At 49.3% G+C, this 17,852-nt stretch overlaps 1 protein-coding gene across 1 annotated transcript; it reads left to right on the top strand.

Annotated features, from left to right (window-relative positions):
- The first annotated feature begins 253 nt into the window (after positions 1 to 253).
- LOC105533038 (melanoma-associated antigen 4) lies at positions 254 to 8,804 on the top strand. The gene is made up of 3 exons (XM_011971379.1): positions 254 to 386; positions 7,073 to 7,145; positions 7,221 to 8,804. The coding sequence occupies exon 3, from the start codon at positions 7,286 to 7,288 to the stop codon at positions 8,237 to 8,239; it is 954 nt and encodes a 317-aa protein (XP_011826769.1). The 5' UTR covers positions 254 to 386; positions 7,073 to 7,145; positions 7,221 to 7,285; the 3' UTR covers positions 8,240 to 8,804.
- The last annotated feature ends 9,048 nt before the right edge of the window (positions 8,805 to 17,852 follow it).

Raw genomic sequence — 17,852 nt, 5'->3', positions numbered from 1 at the left:
TAAGGGAGGGGTGGGCGTACCCCACTCCTATTCCCATCCCCCACCCGCATTCCCATCCCCCAGCCCGTTTCCATTCCCATTCGCACTCCCAAACCCATCCACACTCCCATCCCCCACCAGCGCCGGTATATTCCCCAACCCCCCACCACCTTCATACCGCCATCTCCCACACAAAAGTTCCCGCCCCCTTCACCAACGTCACCTCTCCCTCCCCCATCCACGTTGAATCGGGTTCCGCTTCTGCTTTCAACCCAAGAAAGCCCCAGGTGCCCGGATGTGAGGCCACTGACTTGCGCATTGGGGGTCAGAGAGAAGCGAGCTTGTCTGTGTGACCGGCAGCTTGGGATTGGCGGAGGGAAGCGGGCCAGGCCCTGTGAGGAGTCAAGGTGAGACGTTGAGGGAGGACTCGGGAGTCCCCACCCCAGATAGACGACCCCAAATAATCCCGGACCACCCCTGCTGCCAGCCCTGGACCACCCGTGGGCAGACTTCTGAGTCTGGGGCACCCACCACCCCACTGCCTCTGAAGTCGCAGGGGACTCTGGAATCAGAGCTTGGGGTGATCAGTGCAAGACTAGTGAGAGCAGGCTCTGCCCGGCATCAACCTCAGGACCGTAAGAGAGGGCTGAGCTTACCCCACACCTGTTCCCATCTCCCACCCCGTTTCCATTCCCATTCACAACCCTTTCACTCTCCCACCCCCACCAGCAATCCTATCCTCCCCAACCCCCTACCACCCTGATACCACCATCTCCCACACAAAAATACCCCACCCCTCCACAAACCTAACCCCTCCCACCCCCATCCACGCTGATTCGGGCTCGGCTTCCGCTTTCAACCAAAGGAAGTCCCAGGTACCTGGATGTGATGCCACTGATTTGCACATTGGAGGGTAGAGAGAAGCGAGCTTCTCTGTCTGGCACCTTGGGCTTGGCGGAGGGAAGCGGACCAGGCCCTGTGAGGAGTGAAGGTGAGACGCTGAGGGAGGACTCAGGAGTCCCCACCCCAGATAGATGACCCCAAATAATCCCGCACCACTCCTGCTGCCAGCCCTGGGTTACCCATGGGCGGATTTCTGAGTCTGGAGCACCCACCACCCCAACTGCCTCAGAAGTCTCAGGGGACTCTGGAGTCAGAGTATGTAGTGATCAGTGCAAGACTCGGGGAGGGGGCAGGGTCGGCCAGGCATCAACCTCACGACCAAAAGAGAGGGCTGAACGTACCCCAACCCTATTCCCCTTCCCCGATTCCCATCCTCCACCCTGTTCGCATTCCCATTCGCATTCCCAAACCCATTCACACCCCTATCCCCCACTAACCCCTATCCTCCCCAACCCCCCAGCACACTCATACCGCCATCTCATACCCAAAAATACCCGCCCCCTCCACCAACGTCACCCCTCCCACCCCCATCCACGTTGAATCAGGCTCCGCTTCCGTTTCCAACCCAAGGAAGCCCCAGGTGCCTGGACGTGATGCCACTGACTTGTGCATTGGGGGTTAGAGAGAAGTGAGCTGCTCTGTGTGACCGGCACCTTGGGATTGGCAGAGGGAAGCGGGCCAGGCCCTGTGAGGAGTCAAGGTGTGACGCTGAGGGAACACTCAGGAGGCCCCCACCCCAGATAGACGATCCCAAATAATCCCGGACCACTCCTGTTGCCAGCCCTGGGCCACCCGTGGGCAGACTTCTGAGTCTGGGGCACCCACCACCTCACTGCCTCTGAAGTCGAAGGGCACTCTGGAATCAGAGTATGGTGTGATCAGTGCAAGACGGGCGGGGGAAAGGTTGGCCAGGCACCAACCTCACGACCAAAAGAGAGGGCTGAATGTCCCCCAACCCTATTCCCCTTCCCCACCCCCATTCCCACCCCTACCCTGTTCGCATTCGAACTCCCAAAAACCATCCACAATCCCATCCCCCACTAGCCCAGGTATATTCCCCAACACCCCACCACCTTCATACCGCTGTCTCCCACCCCAAAATTCCCACCCCCTCCACCGTCACCCCTCCCTCCCCCATCCATGCTGATTCGGGTTCCGCTTCCGCTTTTAACCCAGGAAAGCCCCAGGTGCCCGGATGTGAGGCTACTGACTTGCACACTGAGGGTTAGAGAGAAGCGAGCTTCTCTGACCGGCACTTTGGGATTGGCAAGGGAAGGGGGCCAGGTCCTGTGAGGAGTGAAGGTGAGATGCTGAGGGAGGACTCAGGAGTCCCCATCCGAGATAGACGACCCCAAATAGTCCCAGACCACTCCTGCTGCCAGCCCTGGGCCACCCATGGGCGGACTTCTGAGTCTGGGCCACCCACCACCCCACTGCCTCTGAAGTTTCAGGGGACTCTGGAATCAGAGCTTGGGGTGATCAGTGCAAGACTAGTGAAGGCAGGCTGTGCCGGGCATCAACCTCAGGAGCATGAGAGAAGGCTGAGCTTACCGCACCCCTATTCCCATCCCCCCCCTCCATTCCCATCCCCCCCGTTTCCATTCCCATTCACAACTCTCCATCCCCCATCCCCCACCAGCAACCCTATCCTCCCCAACCCCCCACCACCCTCATACCACCATCTCCCACACAAAAATACCCGCCCCCTCCACCAACGTCACCCCTCCCACTCCCATCCACGCTTCCACTTTCAACCCAAGGAAGTCCCAGGTGCCCGGATGTGATGCCACTGACTTGCGCATTGGGGGTTAGAGAGAAGCTGCTTTGTCTGACCGGTACCTTGGGACTGGTGGGGGGAAGCGAGCCAGGCCCTGTGAGGAGTCAAGGTGAGATGCTGAGGGAGGATTCAGGAGGCCCCCACCCCAGATAGGCGACCCCAAATAATCCTGGACCACTCCTGCTGCCAGCCCTGGACCACCCGTGGGTGGACTTCTGAGTGTGGGGCACCCACCACCCCACTGCCTCTGAAGTCGCTGGGGACTCTGGAGTCACAGCTTGGGGTGATCAGTGCAAGACTGGTTAGGGCAGGCTCTGCCGGGCATGAATCTCAGGACCATAAGAGAGGGCTGAGCTTATCCCACCCCTATTCCTATCCCCCACCCCCTTCCCATCCCTCACCCCGTTCCCGTTCCCATTCGCACTCCCAAACCCATCCACACTCCCATCCCTCTGCAGCACCCCATCCATCCTCCCCAATCCACCACCATCCTCATACCGCCGTCTCCCACCCCAAAAAGCCTGCCCCCTCCACCATCCTCATCCCTCCCACTGCCATCCACGCTGAATCGGGTTCTGCTTCCGCTTTCAACCCCAGGACGCCCCAGGTGCCCGGATGTGAGCCAATGACTTGCGCGTTGGGGGTTAGAGAGAAGCTAGCTTCTTGGTCTGACAGGCAGCTTGGGCTTGGCAGAGGGAAGCCGGCCCAGGCTCTCTGAGGTGGCAAGGTGAGAAGCTGAGGGAGGACTCAGGAGACCCTCCCCACTGCAGATCGATGACCCCAAATAATCTAGCACCACTCCTGCTTTCAGCCCTGGGTCACTCGTGGGCGGACATCTGAGTCTGGGGCCCACCACTCCACTGCCGCTTAAGCCGCAGGGGACTGTTCAGTCAGAGCTTGGTGTAATCAGTGCAAGACTGGTGGGGACAGGCTTTGCTAACCTTCAACGTCAGGACCCTAGGAGAGGGTGGAGCGTCCCCCACCCCATTCCTATCCCCTACCCTGTTCCCATTCCCATCCGCACTCCCAACCCCATCTGTACCCCCATCCCCCACCTGTGCCCCTATGCTCCCCAACACCCCCCACCAGCCTCATGCCCCCCCACCTTCATCCCCATCCGTGCAGAATCTGGTTACACCCCTGCTTTCAATCCAGGCAAGCCCTGGGTGGCCGGATGTGATGCCACTGACTTGTGCATTGGGGATTAGAGGGAAGCGAGGTTCTGGTTCTGAAGAATGGCTTGAGATTGTCAGACAGAAGGGGGCCCAGGCTTTGTGAGCAGGCAGTCAGACTCTGAGGGAGGATTCAGGACACCCTTATTCCTGATAGAAGGTCCCAGCCCTGGACCACTCCGCGGAGGCTGACTTCTCAGGCTAGGCCGCCGCCTCCAGCTTCCCACCCCACCACCACCTGTCCCCACACCCGGTCCCCACAGGAGATTCTGGAGTCAGAGCGTGGTGTGACCATGGAAGGGATGCTTAGGAGAGGGCACCATCTGGGCTCTGCCAGGCATCAAGGTCAGGAATCTCAGGGAGGGCTGAGGGCCTCCAAGAGTCCACTGCAATCCCCACTCTCATGACCCAACCCCCACTTCATTGCCATTCCCACCCCATCCACCACCCCTATACCTCAACCCAGATCTCCTTCCGCTCTGCCTTTCCACCCACACCCCTCCCACCGGAACCCCCACCCCGACCCCCACCCTGGCAGAATACAGTTCAGCCCCTGCTGTCAATCCAGGAAAGTCCCTGGTACCCGAATGTGACGCCACTGACTTGCTCATTGGGAGTTAGAGAGAAGCGAGGTTCTCCTTAGGGGGAGCTTGACATCAGCAGAGAGAAGTGAGCCCAGGCTCTGAGGAGGCAAGGTGAGAGGCTGAGGGAGGTCTCAGAAGGGCCCCCCCCAGATAGAGGGCCCCAATTAATCTAGCACCATCCCTACTGCCAGCCCTGGACCACCCAGGAGGCCGACTTCTCAGGCTGGGCTGCTCCCCACCACTGCCCCTGTTGCAACCCGTTTGTTTAAGCCACAGGAGACTCTGGAGTCAGAGGTTGGTGTGATCAGGGCAGGGCTGGTTAGGAGAGGGCATGGCCCAGGATCTGCCAGGAATCAAAGTCAGAAACCTGAGAGGGAACTGAGGTCCCCCAAGATCCCACTCTAACCCCCATTCCCACAAATCCGCTACCACTTCGCTGCCCCATTTCCCATTCCTTGCCCTCCAACCTCACCAGGCAGAATCTAGTTCCCCTTCTGCTATCAGTCCAGGGAAACCCCAGACTTGGTGCTGGGACGTTTTGGGGGTCAGAGAGAATCGAGGGCATGGTCCTGAGGGGATAATTGAGATTGACTGAGGAGGGCAGGCCCAAGCTCTGTGACGAGGCAAGGTGAGACTCTGATGAAGGACTGAGGAGGCCCCCACTCCAGATAGAGGACCCCAAACAATCGAGCTCAGCCCCTGCTGCCAGCCCTGGACCACCCGGGGGAAGACTCAGGCTAGGCCGTCCCAGCTCCCACTGCCACTAAAGCCACAGGGGACTCGAGTCAGAGCTTGGTGTGCCCAAGGCAGGGCCCAGGCTCTGCCTGGCATCAGGATCAGGACCCTGAGGGGGAACTGAGGGACCTACATTCCCACCCCTTCCACATTCCAGCATTTCCCCACCATCCAGATCCTCAACCCCATCCCCAATTCCGTTTTGCAGAATCCATTTTTTCCCCAGCAGTCAACCGACGGAAGACCTGGGAATTATCAGGCACTCGGATCTTGACATCCACATCCAGGGCTGAAGGAGGGAAGGGACTTGGTATCATGAGCAGAGCCTCAGGGTAGCAGAGAGAGGACCCTGGCTCTCCTGGGAGACGAGGAAGGACTCAGGAGACCCAGCATCCCAAGGCAGGGAGCCCACCCCACCCCGTCTGAGAATTAGGTGCCTCCTCTTTTAGCCTCAGGAATCCAAGGGATGGTGATTCAGGTCAGCAGAGGGGTGGGTTCCAGCCCTTCCAGGATCAAGGAAAGGAAGACGAGGGAGGACTCAGGGGGCCTTGCATTCCAGATCAGTGGAGACCTGGGCCCTGGGAGGTCCTGAGCAAGGTAGCCACATGTAGCTCATGCTTCCTGCACCTTCGAGGTCACAGAGAGGAGAGGGCTATGGTCTGAGGATACCTGTGGCTCAGAAAGACGGGACCCCGCAGAGTCTGGCTGTCCCCTGTTCTTAGCTCGGGGGGACCAGAGCAGGGATGGCCTTATGTGCCAATCTTACTTGTACCATAGGCAGGAAGTTGGAGAACCTTCAGGAAGATGAGGTCTTGGAGTAAAGGGGCAATATCTGCTCATCTCAGGGGGTTGGGGGTTGAGGAAGGGCAGGCCCCGTTGGGAGCAAACATGAGTGACCCACAGGAGGCCATCAGAACCCTCACCCCAGGACCAAAGGGGTCAGCTGTGGACTCCCCGCACAGGGGTGACAGGATGTGGCTCCTCATTTCTGATTGCAGATCTCAGTGAGGTTAGGACCTTGTTCTCAGAGGGTTACTCAGGTCAACACAGAGACCTCCATCTGGTCGACAGACACAGTGGTCCCAGGATCTGCCAAGAGTCCTGGTGAGGAATGTGAGGGAAGATTGAGGGTACCACAGGGCCAGAACGCAGACGATGACTCCACAGAAATCAGCCTTGCTCCTGTTGTCACCCCAGAGAGCATGGGCTTGGCTGTCTGCTGAGGTCCCTCTCTTGTCCTGGGATCACTGATGTCACGGAGGGGGAGGCCTTGGTCTGAGGGGGCTGCACCCAGGTCAGTAGAGGGAGGGTCCCAGGCTCTGCCAGGAGTTGAGGTGAGGACCAAGCAGGCTCCTCACCCAGGACACAGGAGTTCCAATGAATTTTGACATCTCTTGCTGTCATTCTTCAGAGGACCTAGGCACATGTGGCCAGATGTGGGGCCCCTCATGTCCTGTTTCCTCTCAGGCATGTGAGCGCTTGATCTGAATTTCTCAGGCCAGCAAAACGGTGGAATCCAGGCCCTGCCTGGAGAAATGTGAGGGCCCTGAGTGACCACAGAGTGGACCATCCACTCTATGAGAGTGGGGACCTCACAGAGTCCAGCCTGCCCTCTTGATAGCACTGAGGGACTGGGGCTGTGCTTATAGTCGGCACCCTAAGGGCCCATGGATTCATTTCCTAGGAGCTCCAGGAACAAGGCAATGAGGCCTTGGTCTGAGACTTGTGTCCTCAAGTCACAGAGCAGAGGGTGCACAGGCTGTGCCAGCAGTGAATGTTTGCCCTGAATGCACACCAAGGGCCCCACTTGGCATAGGACACGTGGAACTCCAGAGAGTCTGACCTCACCTCCTGTTAGTCCTGCAGAATCGATCTCTGCTGGCCGGCTATACCCTGAGGTGCTCTCTCACTTCCTCCTTTAGGTTCTCAGGGGATAGGCCAACCGGGAGGACAGGATTCCTTGGAGATCACAGAGGAGCACCAAGGAGAAGATCTGTAAGTAAGCCTTTGTTAGAGCCTACAAGATTCGGTTCTCAGCTGAGGCCTCTCACATGCTCCCTCTCTCCCCAGGCCTGTGGGTCCCCATTGCCCAGCTTTTGCCTACACACCCATCTGCTGCCCTGACCAGAGTCATCATGTCTCTTGAGCAGAAGAGTCAGCACTGCAAGCCTGAGGAAGGCGTTGAGGCCCAAGAAGAGGCCCTGGGCCTAGTGGGTGCGCAGGCTCCTGCTACTGAGGAGCAGGAGGCTGCTGCCTCCTCCTCCTCTCCTCTGGTCCCTGGCACCCTGGAGGAAGTGCCTGCTGCTGGGTCAACAGGTCCTCCCCAGAGTCCTCAGGGAGCCTCCACCTTACCCACTACCGTCAACTTCACTTGCTGGAGGCAACCCAATGAGGGTTCCAGCAGCCAAGAAGAGGAGGGGCCAAGTACCTCTCCTGACCCAGAGTCCTTGTTCCGAGAAGCACTCAGTAAGAAGGTGGATGAGTTGGTTCATTTTCTGCTCCTCAAGTATCGAGCCAAGGAGCTGGTCACAAAGGCAGAAATGCTGGAGAGAGTCATCAAAAATTACAAGCACTGCTTTCCTGTGATCTTCGGCAAAGCCTCTGAGTCCCTGAAGATGATCTTTGGCATTGACGTGAAGGAAGTGGACCCCACCAGCAACACCTACACCCTTGTCACCTGCCTGGGCCTTTCCTACGATGGCCTGCTGGGTGGTAATCATATCTTTCCCAAGACAGGCCTCTTGATAATCGTCCTGGGCACTATCGCAATGGAGGGTGACTCCGCATCTGAGGAGGAAATCTGGGAGGAGCTGGGTGTGATGGATGTGTATGATGGGAGGGAGCACAGTGTCTATGGGGAGCCCAGGAAACTGCTCACCCAAGAGTGGGTGCAGGAGAACTACCTGGAGTACCGGAAGGTACCCGGCAGTGATCCTGCACGCTACGAGTTCCTGTGGGGTCCAAGGGCCCTGGCTGAAACCAGCTATGTGAAGGTCCTGGAGCATGTGGTCAGGGTCAATGCAAGAGTTCGCATTTCCTACCCATCCCTTCGTGAAGCAGCTTTGAGAGAGGAGGAAGAGGGAGTCTGAGCATGAGTTGCAGCCAGGGCCCGGGGCGGGGGTGGGGGGGTGGCGGCTGGGCTGGGCCAGTCATCTGCCCTGTGCAGCAGCTTCCCCTGCCTTGTGTAGCATGAGGCCCATTCTTCACTGTTTGAAGAGAGTAGTCAGCATTCTTAGTAGTGGGTTTCTGTTTTATTGGGTGACTTGGAGATTTATCTCTGTTTCCTTTTAGAATTGTTCAAATGTTCCTTTTAATGGATGGTTGAATGAACTTCAGCATCCAAGTTTATGAGTCGTAGTCACATATATTGCTGTTTATATAGTTTAGGTGTAAGAGTCTTGTTTATTCAGATTGGGAAATCCATTCTATTTTGTGAATTGGGACATAATAACAGCAGTGGAGTAAGTATTTATTTAGAAATGTGAATTCACCGTAAGATATGTGAGATAAAGAAATTTAAAAATACTTAATTCCTGCCTTATACATACTCAGTCTACTCTGTAAAATTTAAAAAATATATATGCATACTTGGATTTCCTTGGCTTCTTCGTGAATGTAAGAAAAATTAAATCTGAATAAATAATTATCTGTGTTCACTGGCTCATTTCTTCTCTATGCACTGAGCATCTGCTCTGTGGAAGACCCAGGATTAGTAGTGGAGATACTAGGGTAAGCCAGACACACACCTACCCGTAGGGTATTAGAGTCTAGGAGCTGCAGTCATATAATTAAGGTGGCAAGATGTCCTCTAAGATGTAGAGGAAAAGTAAGAGGAGTGTGGGTATGGGGCTCCAGGTGAGAGTGGTCGAGTGTAAATTCCCTGTGTGGGGCCTTTTGGGCTTTGGGAAACTGCATTTTCTTCTGAGGGATCTGATTGTAATGAAGCCTGGTGGGTCAAGGGCCAGATCCTCAGAGGGAGAGGGAAAAGCCCAGATTGGAAAAGTGCTCTGAGCAGTTCCTTTTTGACAGTGGATGAACAGAGCAGCCTCTACCTGGGGCGGGAATGGAAGGTGTCTTGTGAACACAGTGCATGAGCTAGGTGATGGGCACCCATTATTTGCAAGGGTTTCCTGTGAGATAAACTTGTGTCTCCCCAAAAGGGAGACCCAGAAGCCACTGGCCAGGTGCTTTTCTACCTGGCTGGGAGAACCAGAACTGACTATTAAAAAGGCATTGTAATTAGGTTATCTCAAGTGCAATGTGACCAATTGTAAGCAGGGGCTAGATTTTGGGTGGTAACAATGAAAATAGTGGTATGGATGGAAAAGCAGCTGGGAGCGAGGGAAGGAGTTGGTCTTTGACTCAAATTCTAGGAGCTTTGAGCTGCATCTGGCTGGTGAAATCTCCCACACACCCAAATTTTGAGGCACATTCTCTAAGTGATAATTCTTACTGAATTTTATGGATGAAACTTCCTTATTTGGCTAATGATTCCATGCCCTATTGAGTTGGATATTCTCTGATCAGTCTTGAAGAACAATGACAACAAAATCCCAGAATGCTAGGGTCTGGGGTCAAACAGTATCAGAAATAACAGCTATCTGCCATTCCTTAAACTTCTAATTTAATTCTAGGCCCTGAGCCAGGTGCTTCACCTACATTGCACACACTCCAATAGTCCTACTAGACAGGGCTTATCACATCTGCTTAGAAGAATTCAAGGCTCACAGGGCTTGTGAATTGGGACATAATAACAGAGTATTTCCTGGGTATCCCCAGGATCATGTGGCTAGTAAGGAACACGGCTGGAACCAGACCCCTGCTCTGAATTTCTTTAGAGCCCATGCTGTCCCCATTCACCCCAGCCTGAGGTTGACCTCCCAACTGGTACTTCATTTCTCTTCTCAGCACTGCACCATGTCTCTCAGGTAACAAAAATAAGGACCTTGAGGCCAACATTACTAAAAGCAGGCTTGGCAATGAGAATCAAACACCATTTATGGGGCTGGTTTGTGCTGGGTTCTTTGAGAGCTGAGTCTGCCCAGGTGTGGGCATTTCTGTCCAGTCCCAGCACTTTCTGAAACTACAGCGCATTTCCTCTGGTCACTTCCATGTGTCCTGTCTGACTCCGGAAACTTACCTGCTGACCACCTTGCCACTGGTCCCCACAGAACAGCCCCAAATCACCTGCTCACCTCTTGACAGGGAGCATTCCTTCTCCCTGTAGAAGTCCTCTGGCTGTCCCATCTCTCACCCAGGAAGCCATGTGATATAAGCAACCTTTTTGATATAAAATTTACATAGGGACAGTGACTTTTAGACAACTGGGTGTCACTCTGGTTACCTTCAACACAGTCTTCAAGTGTTTTCCAAATGGGTTGAGTAGAGTCTGATTTGCCATATTATCCATCAGTTTTTGGCATGTCACCCTGAAGTTAAAGGGGGTTTGGAACCACCTTGATACTTGAAATTGGACTTTAACAGGGTGTTTTATTTGAAATCCAGCTCTGAACACATACACAAATGAATGCTTTAAAACCAAAGCCTCCCTCATGAGTATTAGGTGGGGAAAAACTTTGAAAATCCCAGTGGAACAAACATGTACATACTGAGGCTGAATTCCTATATCCCTATAGTCTCCCAGGAGGTGAAAAATGATTCCTTGGAATACATGTCAGCTCTCATGACAAAGGAATAATTAAGCAGCCTTCTACTGCCTCTTGTGTGCTTACCTGCCCCATGGAAAAATACTGGCTTTCAGTGTGCCTAGAGGCACTGACAGGTGTTCAGGTATGTGGAGGGTAGCAGAGTCTCACAGGTTAAAATTTTAACCAGGAATCAAATGGAAGAAAATATTCTCGGCCTACTTAGAGGGAGCTAAATGAGAAGAACTTATGAACACAAAGAAGGAAATAACAGACACTGAAGTCTACTTGAGGCAGGGAGGGTGGCAGGAGGGAGAGGATCAGAAAAGATACCTATTGGATACTGGGCTTAATACCTGGATGATGAAATAATATATACAACAAACTCCTGTGACTCTTGTTTATGTATGTGACAAACCTTCACATGTACCCCCAAACCTAAAATAAAAGTTAAAAAAAATAAAGGGTATTGCAAAGGGAAGCCTTCCTGCTGAGACTTTCAAGATTCTTGGACAGTTGTGATCCTACATTTGCAAGCATCAGTCACATATTAGGCACTTGAACAAGTCGGAGAACTTCAAGGCAAATTTGACCTTCTCAGAAACTCCTAGAAATGAGATGGATTGTGTAACACCAAATTATAATATTAATAGTTGCCTTTTATTGAGCACTTACTATGTAACAGTTTATGGGGGAGACTATAGTACTCACCCACACCTTGTCTTCCTCTCTTTCTTTGACACATAGGCACAGTTCACTTGCAGTTAGGAAGAGTAGTGTGACAACCTGTTACCACTGAAACAAGAGCAGAAGCATTGTTTGTCACATCCAGGCACGTGACAGCCAATGTGCCAGTTCCATGCTTTCTCCCTCCTTTCAATGGCAAACATGGCAGCTTCAGCTTGAGATGATGGAATCACAAGGTGGAAGTAACATGGATCCCCAAGTCATGTGGGAGTGGAGAGTCTCTGCCAAACCAAGTCAGAACTTAGGTGTGCATAAAATAAACTTCTGTTGTGTCAAGCCATTGAAATTTCACAGTTTGTTGCATCAGCTAGCAGTTACTTTAACTGACACAGCTGCTACTTCTGTGTTAGATGTAAATATTTTTTATTTAAAAGGTGGTAGTTAGTATATTCTTATTGCAAAAATTATAGGAATGTAGATAATTTACAATTTTAAACTTCGCAAAGCTCTTCCATGGTTTAGCCCCCTCCTCAGAGGTCCCACAATTAACCATCTGGTGTGTATTATTTTAAAGCTGACTCTAGGCTCTTCAATGACACATAAGCTATAACAATATATTATTTTTATTTAATATAAGAGAATAATGATGTACATATTGACCTGCCATTTGTGTTTGTCCCTTCATAAAATGGATATGGGATCTTTCCACAACAGTACATATATACATCTATCTCTCTTTTGAAACTACTTTCTATAATTCTAAAGTAGGCATGCACCATAATTAATTAAACTCTTTCTTCCTAATAAACACATACATTATTTACCATTTGCTGTATGATATACTAAATAAAATAAATATCTTTGAATATGAATTATTGGGCAAACATGAATGTTTTCTTATAAGAAATGTATTAACATGGGTATTGGGTTAAAATGAAAAGGTTGTTAATAGTTTAACATTTTATAAATATTTTAAAATTTCATTACAAAAAATACTGTACCAATTCACATTCTAATGAAAATCACAGATTATTTAACATTCTGAAATATGGACAGGACATTTCTACTTTGCTTTGAGAAGGATTTGGTCAGACAACAGGAGCCAGGGACGTGGAGCAGAGAGGACACCCTCAGGCCGTGAGGGTCATTGGGAGGATCCAGGGGAGAGCAATTACCAGAGTATATGAGAGAGATCACATGTGAAACCAGGTCCACAGAGCCCCAGGCAGGCTGGTACTCAGCGCTCTGAATCCAGAGTTCAGCCCAGTGGGGTCAGGAACCTGAGGAAGAAAAGTGGGAAGGGAAGAGGGGGAACAGGACAACAAACAGGAACAGATTTGGGAAATCGGGCACCATCATCACCAATTGGACTGGACCCTGTGATCTGAATGCACAGGCCTATTGGCTGAACACATCGGCCGCGTGCAGGACACCACACCCTCCCTCAGAATTTCCTTCCCTCTCTCAGGAAGCGCATGGCTGACTTCCTGCATCTTTCTGGGCAAGCTGCCTCTCTTGACAATTCCAGTGGTCCTGTGCAACGTCTCCAGCATTCCAGGGCTGGGAGCTGTCTTCATGCCTGCTGGGGGCTGGTTTTTTATCCCCTGGCGACCCTTCGCCAAAGCTGGGCTATGTGAATGGGTCGGTGAGTGATGACAGAAAGCCAAGATGGACCAGGAATGCACTTGAAGGTGGCAGTGTGGCTGCATGGAGGGAAAATTGGAGGAAGAGTGCCCAAGGACTAATCAGCTCAGACTCTGCACATGAAGAACTGTGTGTTGATGTGCAGTAAAAGTGATCCAGGTGGTGAACATGTCTCAGATGGCTTCCTGTGTCTTCTGAGCTCTTGGACCACAAGGGGCAGGTGTCCTGAAGCTGTGACCGCTTGCCTATTTTGCCTCCAGACACTGTGTGGAGGGCTGGTCCAAGGTGTGGACATGGGCAGGTTGGATGGAAACCCAGTAGAGATGGCACAATTCCTTGTTAAACTGACAGGGATGTACAGGGTCCAATGCATGAAGCATCACGCACTGTCTTGTTGGGAGCATCCTCATCTCCATGATGGTGTTTGGGCCTGGAGAGGAGGCATCCACAGTGACACTCTCAGTGATAGTTTCCATGGAAATTTTGAACTCAAGTGATCATAGGTGAGGGAAGTGTAGGTTTCTTCATGGAAGGAGGAGGCCTAGGTGGGGGCAGGCTCTGAAATTTATATCAGTGATTTCATCGATGCCTTGCCTGGTAATTTCATTCGTTCATTCATTTGTTCATCCAGCAAACATTTATTGAACACATGCTGAGGACACACCAAGTCAACAATACAAAAGAAAGTAGCAAGCCCCTTAATTCATTCTGTGAGTGGTGTGGAGAAGATGGTGAGACGGAAAGACATGTGAGCGTTTTAGGAAGCGAGGGACTGTGAACTGATGGAGAGAATTGCCATTGATCTGACTTCTGAGGTTGTGCCTAGGTGATGCTGTTCCTTTAGTTCAGAGTAAGGTGAAGGAGGAAGAGTTGGTGGTGATTTGGTGAGGAAGTGTGGAGATGAGGTCTGTGTGCACTATGTAGTCAGGGAGGTGCTGTAGCCTGTCCAGGTGGTGCTGTTGAGTAGGCAGTAGGGAAAGGGGTCTTTCTATCTGGTTGGGGCCAAGACTGGATATTAGACTGGCTGTATCATGAGAAGTAACTTGAGGATGTAGTCTTAGGTAAAACCAAGTGATTATTGTGTAGATACTGGCTTACATGTTACATGATGCCATTCCGTTTCTTTCAAACACATTTATTTGGTAACCAAAGTTACACAAAGTTTAATAAAGGAAGGAAGCGTACAGGAGTCTTGAAAGGGAGAGAGAACACTTCCAGAAATCCAAATAGAGAATGTTTCCTATATATGTGTGTATACATTTGTGTATACACATATTTGTGTATATATACATATATACAAAGATAATATATGTATATCTTCATGTATACGTGTGTATATGTACAAATATATGTATATATTTATATACACACATATAAACATGCATATAAATGTATATTTGTTGTATATATAAACATAAACGTGTATATAAACATGCATATTTGTACATATATAAACATATATATTTGTACATATATAAACATGTATATTTGTATAAAACATGTATATTTGCATAAAAATAAATATGTGTATGTGTATTTGTGTGAATATATAGTTGCATATACACATGTGTATATACACATATGCAACCTTATATGTGTATATACACATGTGTATATGTGTATATGCATTCGTGTGGATGTATAGTTGTATATATATTTCAGCTGTCTCATGTTGCATGTAGATTTATATATCATCCTTTTTTTTTTTTTTTGAGACACAGTTTCTCTTGCCCAGGCTCAATGGCACGATCTCAGCGCACTGCAACTTCCTCCTCCCGGGTTCAAGAGATTCTCATACCTCAGCCTCCTGAGTAGCTGGGATTACAGCTAATTTTTGTATTTTTAGTAGAGATGGGGTTTTGTCATGTCGGCCAGGCTGATTTCAAACTCCCAACCTCAGGTGATCTACCCACCTTGGCCTCCCAAAATGCCTGGATTATAGGCATGAGCCACTGTGCCTGGCCAGATTTATATATCATCCATTTTCAATGTCATATATGCTATATCATGTTACTTTTAGTGCTCCTGGCATCTGTTGTCCAGGATTAAGTGTATGATTACTAATACCCAGACATTTATCTCCTCTAACGTAGTGTGCTGTTTTTGGCCACTGGCAGGTGTACCATAACTAAATAAAGGTTATCATGACAAACAGAACAAGGGGCAAGAAGCAATCTGGGGTCAAAGTACCTGGGGGTCAGTACTTCATGATGTATTTTGTATCTAGTTGGTGGAAAGTGGTTGTCAAAATTTTAGATGTGGAAACTCTTATTCCAACAGAAGCCTTCCACAGAACTCCAGTCCATGAACATGTGGAAGACAGAGCAGTGTGGATGAAGTGAGGACTCATCCCATAGTCCTGTCTACCCAGCACCATTTTTTTCCCTCAGAGCATTGGGCCCTGGCACCCCTGAGCACTACTGGGGCAGTTCTGTGCAAAAGACCTTTCCCAGACATAGATTTTCTCATGCCCTTACACAGGCATCTACCTGTATGGATGCCATTCTATCTACCACACAGAATCTCAACTTTGTTGCCTGGCATTGCCAAAAACTTGTGACCTCCCGAACTCTCCATTCTCTGTATATGCTACAATTCAATTTCTGGTTTCCCAGGCTCCTCACTGTGTCCCCCACCCCACCCCACCCCCGACCTAAATCCACATAGACACACACTGTCCTGCTCACTCATGTATTTTTTATTATCAGCATGGGACTCACTCCCCTCCCTCCAACCCACCATTCCCCTTTGAAATTTACATCGGCTCCTCCTTCCTGTTGACCTCAATCTCTATCTTCACCTTCATTCCTAGCCCTGCTTCAAACTCTCTGGGAAGGGGGCTCCTAATACTGCACCAAATAACATGATGGGCATTTTCATTTTTTTTTTTTTTTTGGTGGGGGACGGAGTCTTGCTCTGTCGCCCAGGCTGGAGTGCAGTGGCGTGATCTTGGCTCACTGCAAGCTCCGCCTCCCAGGTTCACGCCACTCTCCTGCCTCTTGAGCAGCTGGGACTACAGGTGCCCGCCACCACGCCCAACTAATTTTTTGTATTTTTAGTAGAGACAGGGTTTCACCGTGTTAGCCAGGATGGTCTCGATCTCCTGACCTCGTGATCTGCCCGCCTCAGCCTCCCAAAGTGCTGGGATTACAGGCGTGAGCCACTGCACCTGGCCTGGCATTTTTACTTTCTTTTGAAAGTATTCTCAGATCACATTCAACCATCGTAAACAAGAGCAAAGAGCTTGGTACATTTTACTTATGTATGTTGCCTCTGCTCCCCCAACACAGCATGTAATCACCTTTACTGATATTCAGATTGCCTAATCTCAACTAAAGTCTATTAAAGATGTATAGCTTAATTCCCTTTAAGAATACAAGGTGAAGTGATTCCTATGAGTTCCTTATTCAACAGAGAAGAGTAATTTGGGTGTGGAGTTCACAGATTCCCTCCAGTGACACTGTGTTCACACTTTAAATGATGAGTGGTATTTAAATGCCTGACATATGTAGGCCCACCTGGTTACCGTGCTAGGGCCTTGGGTACAAAAAGGAAGCGAGCTGGCCGTTGGAACTCAGAATACTCAAACACATGAAAACCAACAATTTACTTCCATTTCTCCCTTCTTAGCTTTTCATCTATTGTTGAGACACATTTGCTTCCTACATGTGTTATTTGCTTCACAATACAGTACTTTTTTTTTGCTTTAAACAGTCATTTTAAAGACATTTGCATAATAGAGAAATTATATTTATCCATGAAGTTGCAAATTTTGATGCTCTTCATTCCTTTGTGTTAGTCCAGATTTCTATCGGTATCATTTTCTGCCTACCTGGAGGACTTTCTTTAACATTTCCTGTACTGCGCTTCTGTTGGTGATTGATTCTGAAAAATACTTTATTTCACCTTTGATTTGAAACGTATTTTCACTGGGCTGCCAGTGAATGTCAGACATTGTGAATTTTAGATTCACTATTTTTCTTTCAGTGCTTTAAGGATATTGTTCTGCTCTTATCTAGTTTTCATTGCTTTTGACAAGAAATATGCTGTTGTCTTTATCTTCATCCATATGTAGGTAAAATACCTTTTTTGCTTCTTTCTACTTTTAAGATTTTCCCTTTATCACTGGTTTTAAGCAATTTTATTATGAAGTGCTGTACAGTTTTCTTCATATTTCCTGTTCTTGGGATTCTTTTATTTTGTTGGATCTGAAGATTTATGGTTTTCATCAAATTTGGATAATTTTCATTATTTCTTCAAACGATTTTTATCCTCCATACTTCCTCTCCTTTGGGAGGTCTCCCAATGCATCCATATTAGGCCATTTGAAGTTGTCTCATAGCTCACTGATGGTCTACACATTATTTCCTGTGTTTTTCTTTCTGTTTATATTCTAGAGAGTTTCTATCACTGTATCTTCAACTTCACTAATCTTTTCTTCTTTCATGACTCGTCTCCTATTAATCCACACTGTTATATTTTTTCGACTCAGACATTATAGTGTTCACATATCAAAGATCATTTCTTTTTAAAAATATTGTCTATGTCTCTATTTTACCTGTTTAATTTTTCCTCTAATTTCTTGAACATACATAATTCAGTTTTTTTTTTTGCAGTTCTTTGTAAATATGTGTTTTCTTTTTATTTATTTATTTATTTATTTATTATTATTATTATACTTTAAGTTCTAGGGTACATGTGCATAATGTGCAGGTTTGTTACATAT

This window comes from Mandrillus leucophaeus, unplaced genomic scaffold, assembly GCF_000951045.1.
Source record: "Mandrillus leucophaeus isolate KB7577 unplaced genomic scaffold, Mleu.le_1.0 Scaffold1218, whole genome shotgun sequence".
NCBI classification, from domain to species: Eukaryota; Metazoa; Chordata; class Mammalia; order Primates; family Cercopithecidae; genus Mandrillus; species Mandrillus leucophaeus.
The sequence above is the reverse complement of the archived record's forward strand: the minus strand, read 5'-3'. Positions and strand labels throughout refer to the sequence as shown.